Source organism: Artibeus jamaicensis, unplaced genomic scaffold (assembly GCF_021234435.1).
Source record: "Artibeus jamaicensis isolate MK-2021 breed Jamaican fruit bat unplaced genomic scaffold, CSHL_Jam_final contig_419, whole genome shotgun sequence".
In the NCBI taxonomy this organism is placed as follows: Eukaryota; Metazoa; Chordata; class Mammalia; order Chiroptera; family Phyllostomidae; genus Artibeus; species Artibeus jamaicensis.
Window position 1 is genome coordinate 2,038,687 of NW_026521824.1, and position 14,795 is coordinate 2,053,481.

The 14,795-nt window shown below is 49.9% G+C and overlaps 2 protein-coding genes across 3 annotated transcripts in view; one reads left to right on the plus strand and one right to left on the minus strand.

The window, feature by feature from the left end:
* The window catches only part of TOP3A (DNA topoisomerase III alpha), a 40,600-nt gene extending 40,181 nt beyond the window's left edge, over positions 1–419 (minus strand). Inside the window, exon 1 of the mRNA XM_037163146.2 lies at positions 240–419. Coding sequence (XP_037019041.2) covers positions 240–419 — 180 coding nt within the window. The remainder of the gene's footprint in view (positions 1–239) is intronic.
* On the plus strand, positions 379–12,612 carry SMCR8 (SMCR8-C9orf72 complex subunit). 2 transcript variants are annotated; one of them, XR_008391703.1, is made up of 4 exons: positions 379–451; positions 840–3,743; positions 9,344–11,400; positions 11,515–12,612. XR_008391703.1 is itself a non-coding variant. In XM_037163147.2 (3 exons), the coding sequence occupies exons 2-3, from the start codon at positions 1,390–1,392 to the stop codon at positions 9,789–9,791; spliced, it is 2,802 nt and encodes a 933-aa protein (XP_037019042.2). In that variant the 5' UTR covers positions 379–451; positions 840–1,389; the 3' UTR covers positions 9,792–12,612. The 2 variants fall into 2 exon arrangements, 1 of the variants encoding a protein (XP_037019042.2); XM_037163147.2 differs by having other exon boundaries at positions 9,344–12,612.
* Positions 12,613–14,795: the final 2,183 nt, after the last annotated feature.

Consider the following 14,795-nt stretch of genomic DNA (forward strand, 5'->3'; position numbering starts at 1 on the left):
GTGAACGGCGGGAGGACCCAAGGTTTTTAGGCAAATGAGTAAAACCTCTTCATTACATTAAAAAAATGTCTATCAGTCAGTCCTAAGAGAAGGCAGGTGGCCACTGCCAACGGTCTCGGGGACACAGCGAAGACCCACAGGTGAGAGAAGTCGCCTTCATCCCTATTCCCGGTGCCCACCACGATGTCCCACTCCATGGGCCTCACCAAGCACAGCTGCTAGGAAATGCGTATCCTTACCCGCCTCATGCGACCTTTGGACAGCAGGTCAGCGATCCCCTTGGCCGCGTCGTTTTTCTCCGCCACACAGAGGACTTTACGCACGCTTCGGAAGTCCACCTCCATGACGGAGGCGGACAAATTTCGTCTTCCAGGCCAACGCACACAGCGGAGCGCGCAGCGGAGGACGGGGAAGATCATCCCGAGTGCTCCCGCATGCTGGGGAAATCGAGGTGAGTGCCACCCCGAGCCCACCCCAAGGAATTAGAGACGCCAGGAGCCGCCAGTGCCATGAACACCGTTCCGGTCTCCTCCCTTCAGCCCGCCGGGCTTCTGAGTTGCAGCCTCTTCCCCTCTTCTTCACGACCGCCGCCAAATCCCGCACTGCCACGCTCCGCTCCCGCCCGTTTTCTCCCACCACTTCCGCCAGTCCACAGGGTCCAGAACTACAACTCCCACGCTGCCCCGCGCTCCTGCCCCTAGTCCCAGCACGTTTCGGCACCCCCACATTTCCTCTCCGTCCAAACAGTAGTTTCACTAATTGGTTCTTGGTGGAGGCTGCTCCACAGTCCCGCCCAAATCTCCCCCTTTGCCATAACTTTTTTCTCTCCCTCTCGGAAGTCTATGTGGCCGCTTCCGGGTCACCCGGCGCCGACACCGCGAGTCACGTGATATCAAGATGGCGGCGCCGATGTAGCTGGATTTTGGTTGTGGCGTCCAAGCAGCCGCGACGAGTTTTGTCTCGGGTTGTCGGGGCAGCAACGCTCAGTTGGCCTCTGCGGCGGTTTGCAGCCCCATGTTAGGCACCACTTCAGGGCCGAGGCTGTTGCTGTCACCGGTCGGTTCGGAGAAGTTCCGGTGACCTCGCTGCAGGTGCTGTGCGCCGGCTATCCTCACCAGGGGAGGAGGAGGAGAAGGGCGGCCGGCCTCCCCGGTCTTCTGGACCTGCGGAGTTCATGAAGCCTGGAGAGCCCTGTGGGAGACACACCTTTGAGGGGCTGCGGGAGTTTGCGTTTGCGGAAGTGTGAGAGGCAGCCAAGTACCCCTAAAGGCGCAAAGAAGACAGCAAAGGACTTTGCTTCCTCCTCCGAAGTCTTGGCTTCCCTGTGTTGATAACCCCAGCTTTCTTTTTTCACTTTCTTTCAATGTTCTCTCCGTATATCTGGAAATAATGATCAGCGCCCCTGACGTGGTGGCCTTCACCAAAAAGGATGAGTACGAGGAGGAACCTTACAATCAGCCGGCCCTGCCTGAAGAGTACTCGGTGCCGCTCTTCCCCTTTGCAAGCCAAGGAGCTAACCCATGGTCCAAATTGTCCGGAGCCAAGTTCTCTCGGGATTTCATCCTTATTTCCGAGTTCTCGGAGCAGGTGGGACCCCAACCCTTGCTGACCATCCCCAATGACACCAAAGTTTTCGGTACTTTTGATCTCAATTACTTCTCCTTGCGGATAATGTCTGTGGATTACCAGGCTTCTTTCGTGGGCCATCCCCCTGGTTCTGCTTATCCCAAGCTGAACTTTGTGGAGGATTCCAAGGTGGTACTGGGAGACTCCAAAGAGGGAGCCTTTGCTTATGTGCACCACCTGACCCTGTACGACCTGGAGGCCCGTGGCTTTGTGAGGCCCTTTTGCATGGCTTATATCTCAGCAGACCAGCACAAAATCATGCAGCAGTTCCAGGAGCTTTCAGCCGAATTTTCCAAAGCTTCTGAGTACTTGAAGACAGGCAACAGGAAGGCCTTTGCTGTGGAACTTGAAAAAAAACTGAAAGACTTGGATTACACCAGGACCGTGCTGCACACTGAAACGGAGATCCAGAAGAAAGCCAATGACAAAGGCTTTTACTCATCTCAAGCAATTGAGAAAGCCAATGAATTGGCTAGTGTAGAGAAGTGTATCATTGAACATCAAGACCTGTTGAAGCAGATCCAGTCATACCCTCACCGGAAGTTGAAGGGGTCTGATGTGTGTTCTGGGGAGATGGAGCATACTCAGGATCAGCCTGACCAGGCAGGCACTACTAACCCTGATGAATGTGCTGACACAGACCTTTACACCTGCAGACCTGCCTACACCCCAAAACTCATCAAAGCAAAGTCCACCAAGTGCTTTGACAAGAAATTGAAGACCTTGGAAGAGCTCTGTGACACTGAATATTTCACCAAGACTCTGGCTCAGCTCAGCCACATTGAGCACATGTTCAGAGGAGACCTGTGCTATCTCCTGACTAGCCAGATTGACAGAACACTACTAAAGCAACAGAGCATAACAAACTTCCTCTTTGAAGACTTTGTGGATGTCTATGACAGGGTGGTAGAGACACAAGAAAGCATACCATCTAAGCCCAGTCAAGACAGGCCGCCTTCCAGATCTCTACAAGAATGCCAAGTTCCTCAAGTGTTAATTAGTTTTGGCTCTTACAAGTCCAGTGTGGAGTCTGTGCTGATCAAGATGGAGCAGGAAGTCGGAGATGAGGACTACAAGGAAGTGGAGACAACACAGTTGAACAGTTTTGACCTCCAGGAAAATTTGGGCTACCTGGATATAGATATGAAAGGCAGTATCAGCAGTGGTGAAAGCATTGAGGTTCTAGGCACGGAGAAGTCTACTTCTGTGCTGTTTAAGTCTGACAGCCAGGCTAATCTCATGGTGCCACTGAGCCCCCAGGTGATCCGGAGCAAAGCAGTCAGCCACAGGACCATCAGTGAGGACAGCATTGAAGTCCTCAGCACCTGCCCCTCTGAGGCCCTCATCCCTGATGAGTTTAAGGCCAGCTACCCAAGTGCTATTAATGAAGAAGAATCATATGCAGATGATAGTGAGGGAGCCATCCACTTCCGGCCAAGCATCAGCCCAGTTGAGCTGGGTGAGCCAGAGGAGGGCAGCTTAGAAAACACCTCGTCCCAGGCGGACTCCTGCTGCATTGGGAAGGAGAGTGATAGTCTGCTGGTGCCACTCTCTACTCCAGTCCACATACTCTCTGATGAGGATGGAGTAGTGAGCATCCCCCCACAGCGCTACAGGCAGAAGGACCAGGGATTCCACATAGACTTTGCAGTGGAAAATGCCAACCCTTCTTCCCGAGACAACAGTTCTGAAGGTTTCCCTGCTTATGAGCTGGACCCAAGCCACCTACTGGCTAGCCGGGACATCAGTAAGACCAGCCTGGACAACTACTCAGACACTACCAGCTATGTGAGCAGTGTAGCCTCCACCAGTTTGGACAGGACTCCCTCTGCTCATCTCACTGGCCCCTCTTCTGAGAGGCATAAAAAGAGGGCTGGGCAGAATGCCTTAAGATTCATCCGCCAGTACCCCTTTGCCCACCCAGCCATCTACTCCCTGCTCAGTGGGAGGACGCTTGTGGTCCTGGGGGAGGACGAGGCCATAGTCAGGAAGCTTGTGACAGCATTGTCCATCTTCGTGCCCAACTACAGCCGCTATGCCAAACCTGTGAAGCACTGGGTTTCCTCCCCTCTGCACATCACGGATTTTCAGAAGTGGAAGCTAATTGGCCTGCAGAGGTAATTGATTACAGGTAGTGGGGAATGGCCTTGTCCAATTAGAGATGAGGCTTCAAATGTACATCCCTCTGGGCGAAGTTAAAAGTTTGGGTGGTAGACCCAAAATCAGGAGGTCTGGCTTCCAGACTGGGCCCAGCATCAACTCACTGTTAACTCTTTTTTTTTTTTATATATATTTTATATATATCTGTAGAGGGGAAGGGAAGGAGAGAGGGAGAGAAACATCAATGTATGGTTGCCTTTTGTGTGTCCCCTGCTGGGAACTGGCCTGCAGGGAACTGGCCTGCAACCCCAGGCATGTGCCCTGACTGGGATTTGAACCGCGATTGTCTGGTTCGCAGGCCCATGCTCAATCCACTGAGCTACACCAGCCAGGGCCTCACTGTTACTCTTGGCAATTCATTCCCCTTCTCTGGCCCTGTGTTTCCTTGTCTGTCAGTCACATGAGGGGATTGTAGTTCCTAAGTGGTTGCTGATCCTGGTCTGTACCCTGCTGTGTCAGAATTATGGGAGAATTTTTTAAATTATGATTCCTGGGCCCCACTCAAGATTCTGATTCAGCTGGTCTGGGTTAAAGTAGGTGTACAGCAAGGTTTGGGAAAAGACTGGACTTGTAGATCTCAGATTCTTGCTGATTCTCAAATTCATACTATGGTGTAGATGACTATGAGAGATCTGCTTCTGAGAAAGGGTTGTGGTAATAGAAGAGGGCAGCCATTACTGGTGAGAGGGACATCCACAGGGCTCCACTGTCCTGTTTGCCTTTGAAGGCTGTCTTAATAAGGAAAAAGAAAAGCCACCTCCTTCTCCCTCTCTTTGAATGCGTTCTGTGTCACTTCCCCTGTGTTCCTTACTTGTGCTGTAGTAGATTCTTTTTATTTTTCCGAAACTGCTTGACAAGTTGTCTGGGTCAAGGGACTCTCCCTCAGTGTATGCACTATGTTCCGTTTCCTCAATCCCTTCTCTACACCCCACTTTGCTCATCTGCAAAGCAAAGGTTTTGAGCTAGGTGATCATGGGGGTCCAGGCTGACACAGCCTATGCTTCCCATACCACAAAGGAAGGGCAAAAGGAATTTCTCCCACACTGCAGTCAACTCCTGTTTATTCTAATTTTCCAACTTCCCATTTACATGAGTCCCTAGTATCAATGAGGTCACCACCCTGAGTCTCCTTGTGTTCACCTTTCATACAGAGGTCACCCAGACTTACCCTTGGCTGCATTAGGGTCATGGTGGGATTTAAACAAGTATCACTTCCATGTCAGGACTTGAGTCACTTGTTGAGAATCTACAGGCTATGCTGGTGGCTACAGGGTTATCCTCTGGAGGTACCTGAGCAAAGCCACTGCTCTGTAAGAATTTGTAGTTTAGGAGAAGGGGCAGACAGGCGACCAGAACCTTACCACACAGGAAAATGAGTGTTCTAACAGCAGGTGCTTTGTGTGTTCTAAGAAAAGAGTAATTTAGTGACAGGTGGGAAGGAGGAAGGGAGAAGGTCTGGGTGTTTGGTTTGAATGGCCTGGAGGGTTGGCTTGCCCTTGTGGGGGAAGAGTGACAACATGGGGAGCTTGGTGTGATGTACCTGAGACACCTGGACAAACTTATTCCTTGGGCACCATGGGAAACTATTAAGTCCTTGCTTAAAGATGCAGAATCCAAGGCTTATCAGGTTAGCTGACTGCACTGATTGCCCTTGCAGCTTTTGTCTTTCCTCCCACATTCCCGACCCTCAGTTGATGGCACCTCTGTGCTCTTGGGATTAACCATTCTGTCACAGGGAGGGAAGGGTTTTTCAGTGAACACATCTGTTCTCCAACTGGATTCCTTCATCCCAACCCTTGAACTTTGACTTTTTTACTTCAAAAGTGGAAAATCTAAAACATACATCAATGTATTGATGTCAGCTGGCTTATTGAGGACCAGGGTCACACAGTCTTACCCTTTCCACTGGCTTTCCATTAAAGTCTCTCCTTAGAATGTGCCAGAATGGCCACAGAGGTTCATTTCTTACACCAGCTCCAGTCTTTTGGGTACCTTACTGAAGTGCTCTGTTGAGGAATATTCTGAGGCCTGGGTTGGGCTGCATTGGAAATACTGCTGTCTCAATTAATGATGTCTCTGTGGGTGCAGCAGGGGGTAGCTGGCAGTATATTTGGAACCCTGGAATGGAGGAGGAGGTGTGAGGTGGTCTGAGTCCTGTGGTGCCCTTTCCCTACCACCGTTCATCCAAATTGGGCACCTTGACAAGTCACTCCTTCACTTGAGGCTTTGTTTCCTTCGGAGAAAATAAGAGGGTAGGGTTACTGAGTGATCATTTGCCAAGTACTTACTGAGGGCTGTATGCCAGCTGTTGGGCCCACTGCCAGAATTAGCAGCTGTGGTACATCCCAGGACAGCTCGAGCATGGCCTTCTCAGTCAACCCTGTCTTCAGCCCCAGCTTTGTCACCACTGTCAGCCTGACCTCTCCCGACAAGGAGAGGCTTGACTGTTTCCATCTGCAGAGGTTGCTGACAAGGCCTGCCTTGTGACTGCAGAGTTTGGAAGGCCCATCACATCTGATCTGTGCCCGAGCAGTATGAACCCTGCTCTGATATCCTACCAGGGCCCAGACAGACTGAGGAAGGCAGGCCAGAGCAGCAAGAGCTTAGTGTGGCCCACACCACCAGACTTCAGAGCCTTGAAGCAGCCCTCTGCAAAAGTGAGAGTCCTGTCAGAGTGACAGTTGAGATCTTTCCAAGAATCCCAAGTGGAGAAGTGATAACTTCTCCTGTGAAACTTTCCTGCTCAGACCTCCTGAGTGTGCCCATGTGCTGGGAATTGGGAGCATCTGCCTGCAGGGCATTTTGGAATGTTAGACAGGGGTCGGAGGCCTTGTTCCTTAGGGGGCCTGTCACTAGAGGGTCAGCTGAGGGGGCTAGAAGTGGAATGAGGACTGGATTTGCTGTGAATCACTTGAAAAAAATTCTGTGGGGTGAACAATAGACCAGGATGTGAAACTACCACGAGATGAAAATCCATGGAGTTGTGGTCCATGGCTGTTAGAGGGAGGCAGTGGGTGTGCTGAGTTCAGGTCCTGGTGTTAACCCTACTAGCTATGTGAATTTGGGTCAGTTATCTCTTCATTTACTCAGCAAAACTTGTTGAACCTGTCTGTGAATGGGGCTTACAGTAGTCCCCATGTGGAGCTGGGGGCGGCCCAGTTCTTGGGGCTGTGTGTGCCACCCTCATGCTGTACTTGGCAGCCCTCAGAAGTGCTGGAGTTGTGGATGGATGGTGAGCCACCCCACAGGCAGACCCAGAATTGAGACAGAGGTAGACTGAGGCCCATCTCAGGATCAGCATGGAGAGTATGACTATAAGAGTTGTCTTTGTGTGGTCATGAGCTTCCTATCTATAGGGGTGCTTAGTAAGAGGATTGGTCCCGTGTGCCAAGTTAATCTGGAATCAAAATTTTGTGACTCAGGAGATTCCCTTCCCACCCGGGTGCTTTGTCTCCAGCTAAAACCAGCTCAGACAACAAGCTCTTTAAGTACTCCCACCCTAGAACTGCCAGTCTTACTAGTGGTTTTTTTTTTGTCCTACTAAAGCAGGGCCTCACTGTGCACAGAATAAGTACAAGAGATAGACAGATCAGTCTCCCATTATTTTAAGCTCAAACTAGGGATTTTGCTTACTAAACAGCAATAACAAGCCCTGCACTATTTGAAAAACAGCTCAGTTCTGATGAGAAACAGTGCTAGGTTGGGTCAGAGGCCCTGGGTTGAGTGCTGGTTCAGCCACGTTCAAGCTGGGTGACCTTGGACAAGCAATGGCCACTCTTTGGGCCTCAGTGTCCTCCTCTATACAGAGTTTGCCTCCTTTGGGACAGACTGTGATGAATCTAAACAGGTGTGAGAGGTGAAGTATGAGACTTGGTTGTATAACTTAGGGACAGGTCTGGGACTCGCTTCTTCCCATGCCATCTGGCTTCCTGATGAGGAGCTTTGAGGGAAATAGAGATGTTAGACGGAGCAGCATCTTCTCAAAAAAATGGTGCTGCCATAGGTGGGAGTGGGTGGGGTATTGGAGCTTTCCCAGCAAAGGCTGGGCCTGAGGCCAGGATGTTCCATTAGGACAGGTGGTGGGGATGGAGCAGCAGGAAGATGAGGCGAGGCATGGCTCTGTTGCTGTGGCAGAGTCTTCGTGGGCTGGATATGCCAGGCCTGAGGAGGAGTTTGGCTCATGGCCTGGCCCCCTTGGGCCACTATATCAGGAGTGGACTGAGTATATGTGGGAAAAGGCCTGCCTCCCTGAGAAGCCAATGAGCTGCCTACAAGCCTGATTTCCCATTGCCTGTGGGATGCGGGCCACAGCCTAATGCTGTCTTTACAGTTCTCAGAATGTGTGGCTTGTTTGGCTGTCTGCTTTGCCATCTCTTTGACCTTGCTGACACTGTGGTCTGGATGCCTTCCCCAGTTCTAAGGCCAGTCCTCTGGGACCTTCTGGCCCCGACCCTTTCCTGTGAAAAGGTAGACCACATCTCCATTCACTCATTGTACTCGGCTTTTCTTCCCAACCAAACCAAGCTCATTTACTGCCTGCTTAGCCCCTGGGTCACTACTGAGAATATAGTAGATGCCCAGTAAATGTGTTAATTGTGCAAGATAATAACATTCAGGAAGGAAAAAATATTATGAGATTACCTTAGTCCCAAGTGACTGTCAGTCCATCGCACACACCATTTTAGGTCTAACACAAGCCCCACATTCCAGAGTATGTCAGTCTGAAGTTTCTGGTCAGCAAATCTTTGCTATACTCTGCAGGGTAATTCCAGTTCCTCTGGGAAAACTGATGTAGGGGAGAGAGCTTCAAGGAGCTGCTAACTAAGATTGACCACTCTGACCTCCTTCCCTCACTGGGCAGACTCTGCCTGCCTACTTCTGGTGTGCAGGACAGTGAGGACAGGAGGGCAAATCAGGGACAGTCCTGAGTCTGCAGAAACTCTTGTCCAGTGGGTGAGACAAGAAGACAGACAGCTGTCACCACCCTGGTCAGCATCACCAGTGCCAGACTGGTGATGCTGAGGGCCACACATTTCTCCTATGCACAATTTGTTGTGTCTCCACAATGACCCCATGAGGTAGGAACTGTTATCTGTGTCTTACAGAGAAGTCTTGGAAATGTTAAGGAGCTTGACCAAGTCATAGCAGGAAAGCAGAAGAGGTGATGAGGGAAAGCTGGAGAAAGTTTAAGTGGGCATAAGTCATGTACAAAAGGGAGGGAGGCAGAGCAAATAGGCCCGTGATTTTGAGGCCCCACTGAAAGCTTGGCACATTGCAAGGGAGAGAGAGTCAGTGGGGAAGTAACAGATGAAGCCTTAGAGGTCAGCAGGAAGCAGGTTGTATAGGGCCTTGTGGGCCATGCCAAGGCACTTGAACTTGGTCATGAGGGTGGTGAGGAACCCTTTGAAGATCATGATGATCACATTTACCTTCCAGAAAGAGCCAGAGTGTTGGCTGGGTGGGAGCTGGCCTAGAGACAGGAAGCCCCACACCCAAGCATTTGCCTTCATCTTCCTGGCCCTTATCCTTCCTCTTGACCTTGGCCTGTGTGTTTCAGAGTGGCATCCCCTGCCAGCACCCTTCACGTTCTGAGCCGTTACAGCCGCTACACAAGCATTCTGGACCTGGACAACAAAACCCTGCACTGCCCCCTTTACAGAGGCACCCTTGTGCCCCGGCTGGCAGACCACCGTACTCAAATCAAGAGGGGCAGCACCTACTACCTGCATGTCCAGAGCATGCTCACCCAGCTCTGCTCCAAGGCTTTCCTCTACACCTTCTGCCATCACCTGCACCTGCCTGCCCACAACAAGGAGATAGAGGAGTTGGTTGCTAGCCGGCAGGCAAGCTTTTTGAAGCTGAATCTGGGTCTAGTGAATGAAGATGTCAAGGTGGTCAAGTACCTGGCTGAGCTGCTGAAACTGTACTATATGCAGGAGTCTCCTGGGATCACCCATCCCATGCTTAGGTTTGACTATGTCCCCAGTTTTTTGCACAAAATCTGAGGTCAGTCCCAGCCACTGTGACCAAGACCTGTGACTTGGCACAGGGAAGGGAAAGGTTGGCATGACCAAGCAGTCCTCTGAGCTTTGTAGATTTATGGTATCATAGGTGGGAAGGAAACCAGTGTGGCAGCTATGGTTCCCAGGTGGCTCCAGGCACCCTGCCAGCTGGACTTGGACAGAGGGAGAGCCTGGCTTTCTCTGAAGGTGTCTGGAAGGACAATAACAGCTCTTGTCTCCTCGTTAAGGAGTGATCCTAGGACTGAGGACTGGTAGCCAGGGCAGAGGGAAGCCTCAGTGGGATGGGATGAGAGGAAGGAAGATGAAGCCCTAATGGGAAGAAAATGGTGGCCACTTTCATCTCTGCTTAACACTTGAGTAGCAAAATCAAGTGAAGCAGCCTGTTTCACTGGAATGATTTGGTGGAAAATAGGATGATAGAACATCCATTGCCTCATTCAGACTGCAGCTGAATGGTCTCCTGGAGTCCATCACGCCAGGAGAGGCCCTGGGATGAATGAGGAGAAGGGAGAGAGCTCTGCCCCAGCTGCGCAGTGGGAAGTGTACACCCTCCAGACCCCAGTGCTGCGGCAGGGGTGAGTAGCACCCCGTCCCCACCCTCACTCCCTTACCTTGGAAACTGTTCCCGCAGGTCAGCAGGAGAGATCATTGTAGTCACTAGTTGTCAGTGAGCACTGCTCTTGGAGGCAGAGAGCCCAGGAGACAGGCAGGGCCAAGGTGCCATGAGGCCATCACCACTGTGCAAGCGATGAAGAAGAGCCAGCAGGTCCACTTTTTTTGGCCAGAGTGAGTTAGCACTGTCTACTTACCCAAAGCAAACCTTTGCAACCACTTCACTACCTCTTGCAGGTCTCACAGGCACAGTGACAGCAGACTCGTGTTCAGCTGGCTGCATGGGCAGGCAGTCCGGGCGGTAATAACTCATGGAGGGGATTTCCTCCAGGAATGAGGAAAACGTTCTTGTGTGGCTGTCCTTATGGATCTGCTTGAAGAGGTCACACAGGCCTGGAGTACGGGCACCACACAGCAGCTCACTCATCACCACAGAGTCCCCCCAAGTATGCTCACCTCACTGCAGCTCATTTCCATCATCATGAGACTCTCCACACCTTCTCAGGAGATGTTCCCATGTATTCCCTACCATGACCTCCCTGAGCTTCTTATACAATGGCCACTGACCTGTAGATTGGAGGGTTTATTGAAACCCAGAAATGTTATGCTTTTTTTTTTTAAGCAGTTTTTTCCTAAGTAGGGAGAACTCTTGATATTACTGCTTTTTAAGTTATCCCCAGAAAGTTGTGATAAAACAGACCTGAGCCAGCAACAAGTGGTACTCCTGAGCACACATGTGCATATCTACTGGGGTCGTGCTCTGTGTGGTTGGGGCCCTGTTGTTGAGACCTGGTCTACCTGTCAGCTTTGTAGCACACCATTAAAGTCACAGAGACCCCTGGTGACTAAGGAGGGTTTGCCTCACATCACTCCTTTGGTCCATTCTCTGCAGAATGATAGGACCTTGTTGACTCCCACCCATCAGCTGCTGGTCAGGGTCCCCAATCCTGTCATGGCAGGGATTTCCTCCAGGAAGGAGGTAAGCCTTGTGTGGCTTTCTTTGTGGACATGGTTTTTGCTTCTATGGCAAATGGTGCTGCTTACATCTCATCGTTTTCCCTTGTACCTCTGTCCATTACATGTTCTCACACAGACGACTCTCCTGGAATGTCTTGGCAGCTTTGAGATGTGAAGTGTGGTGGCTGTGGAGAAGGCTGTGTAGAAAGCCTGTTTCTCTCCGTGAGCCCCTCCCTCGTGTTCAAGATGCTACTTTATTTTCTGTGTGGCTAATTGCTGCCTACTTAGGCCTCCAGGGACATGAGTTTGTGACATTTTATGTCCAAGGGAAGAAAGTTCTGTGGAGCCCCAATGACAAGATGAAAAGTGGTCATTGGCACCACCCTTGCTGTTCCTGTGTTTCACACTGATGTGGACTCTGCAGTTAACACTTCTCACTGGGGAAGCTGATACCAGCAGGTCAGCCAGACCTGGCCTTCTAGAAGTGAAGGCCACATACTGCCATAGATGTCTGCTTTGGAGGGTGTTCACTCAGAAGCTCTGCCTTCAGGATGCTTTTGAAAGCTTGAGAGCTCTTAAGGTGAGACCAGTCTAGTATAAAGAGAACAGACTGTCTGCACGACCAGCCACAGAGAGAGCGCAAACCAAGAGCATCTCGCTGGAGTTGTTTTCTTTCTTTTTTTGAACATACAGATACTTGATAGCTCACCTTTTTCACACAAAGCACACCTGCTGCCATTTTCTTTCAGAGTTGTTTCTTCATGAAGAAGGCAGGTTGACCTCACTGACTAGTGGGTGAATTCCAGGATTTAAATTTTGATTAAAAATCTGACTTTTCACTGTGGCAGTTTCAAAGGATTGCCTGATGCCAAGTATGTTTCTTCTCAAAGTGGCACTTGGACTGAGCCAGTTTGGGCTAAGGCAGCTGAGCCCGTGAAGCTGATCCTCCTCAACCCCCTGCCCCCACTTTGGAGAACTAGGACCTACTAGAAGTCTCAGATGCATCTGTAAATTTTAATGGTGGGGAGCCGTATGTAATGGGCTACTCTCTTCTTCAAGAATTTTCATTTGAGGTTTTCCTCTAGTTACAGATTAGTAAGTGTTAATAAAACATTAAAAAACTTTCCAGAAAGTAAAGGATATCAGTGCCCCTTATTATTTCTTAGTCCTGTGAAGGCCCAGGCACTGAAACTGTGAGGTTTCTTTACTTCCTCCCTTCCTCCCAGGGATTACTGGCCTCCCTTCCTTTTTTAAAGCAGTCCATGTTGAAAGAAGCCAGCTGGGCCGGTAGTTCTGCAGTAATGACTCCAGGGGCTCCACTCCAGAGATCACTTGAAGGCTCTCACAGCGCCTATGGTGCTGAGGCGCCCAGCCCGAGTGGCTGCGTCGCACCTGTCTCCCCAGGGACCTTGCTCCTTTAGTGGAGTCTCCAGACTTTAGAAATTGTAGCTTTTCCATAACTGACTGCAATGGCTAAAGTTAAACACATTGTACCAGAATCTGGAAATGGACCATGATAGCTCACCCATCATTTCCAATCCAGCTTTTAACTTTTTTATTTCAAATTAGTTACTACAAAGTATAATAGACTCCAACCCCAAACAAACAAATGCCATTTCAAATCTGAGGAAGGCCGATAGATTCTACCCTAAGTGCCAGGCCTGTTTTGTTTCAGTGGTGCATCTGTTGGCCAACAGCATTGGAGGATCTCGCATGTTCACTGACCACCCACTTCTGCCAGATAACATGCCCTGCCTCCCTGGGCCTTTTGCTGTTGACATGTTGTCTTTGCACAGGTGGTAGCACTCAACTGGTCGGGGGCCATGGTAGGTGTGGATGGCCTTTGCAGGCACTGACCACCCTCCTCCCTCCCTCCAGCCAGGCCAGCAATTAGATGTTACCCCCCATTTCCCTGGAGAGCACATAAGAATGATTTTAGTTCATGCTTTGAATCAAACCACCCATCTTCCTGGCTTTTCCCTAATAGTGTGATAGTGAAAAAAATGGAATCTTTTAATAATGGTGTTAACAGACTGCAAAAAGGAAAAAGCATCAAGTTGTTACTGGCTAGAAGCAGAAACAGTCTCGGCTGGTAAGGTTGGAGCACACCGAGTTTTCTGGAGCCCTTTCTCTGTTGGGCACTGACCTAATGTGGCCTTATCTATTGAGGTTTAGTTATGCACACGGAGAGGGGGAAGCAGGAGGGATGGAATGAGCACTTTGTAGTGACCTAGGCTGCTGATCAGATGCCCCAGGCCCTGGCTCCCTGAGAATGAGTGTTCGGCTCCAACATGGAGGCTACACAGGGTCTTAGAAATGTCCTTTTGTCTTCATCGGGGGAAGAGTCAAACCCTTGAAGATAGGCCTTTTTTTTGCAGCATAATAGCTCCCAAATTGAGGCATAGATGTGGGCACTGGTGCGTCACCCACACCCAGAGAGACTGTAGCAGCTGTCCCCACTGGGTTGGGGTAAATGCCAACATACAGGACCCTAGGCCACAGGTGCCTTCCAGGCAGACCACGGGGCTCCTCGCCCACCGACTGCCCAATGCTGGCTGGCTACGCAAGTCGGGCTGAGAGAAATGCCACCTTTAAGGTTGCAGTGAAAAGCATAGTCTGTGAGGAAATCTTGTTATTTTTTTAAAGTATTTTATTATCGCATGTTTGTCCATATTTGTGAATATGAACCTGAGCTCACCACATGAGCTGCGGTTGTCACAGTGGCGAGGGTGAGAGTATGACAGGCGTGTGTGACAGCAGCTCGTAGATATGACTGCACCAGAATAAATGCCAAACAAATAGTATGAGAAGTGTACTTTTTAAGAAATTAATTTATTTGAGTTATTTTTGAAATATAAAAATTGGTTGTATTTTTTAAAGCTATAATTGTAGACATTCTGTGGTTAAAAAATCTGTGCTTATTAAAAATGGTCATTTATGTTTTGCACTTCAGCTTTATGAAAAATAAAATTTCTTTGGGAAGGTGACATTTGGCTTCCTGATTACAGAAGGGATTTCTCTCAACAGGGCAGGAGAGCCTGTGGCTGATTCTGAGAGCAAGTGAGGATCAGGTGCCCCAGGCCCTCCAGCCTGTCCAGTGGGGATGGTGAAGACCACTTCTGCAGCGTACTGAGTTGCTAATAGAGAAATCCACATAGTGGGTGGCACCTTGTATAGACGTGTCTAACTTAGGATTCCGATTGAAAGCACCTAGCAGAAGCTTAAGGAGAATTTCTCTCTTTAGTTGTAAGGTCTTAAGTCAGTTTTCTGGTGACCCACTGGGTAACAAAATATGAGCAGCTTTTACAAGCTATGAACTTGTGTTTCTTATTCATTGAGTCAGAGGAAACCCAGTAACTCTACAAGAAGGATGAGTAAAATTACTGAAATCTTCCCAATAGCTCTGCCCTACCCCAC

What these genes read in the sequence shown, in the direction of transcription:
- SMCR8 (XM_037163147.2), top strand. Translation starts at nt 1,390, where the DNA reads ATGATCAGCGCCCCTGACGTGGTGGCCTTCACCAAAAAGGATGAGTAC. An exon ending in AAGCTAATTGGCCTGCAGAG is followed by an intron (nt 3,744 to 9,343) that starts GTAATTGATTAC and finishes TGTGTGTTTCAG; the next exon opens with AGTGGCATCCCCTGCCAGCA.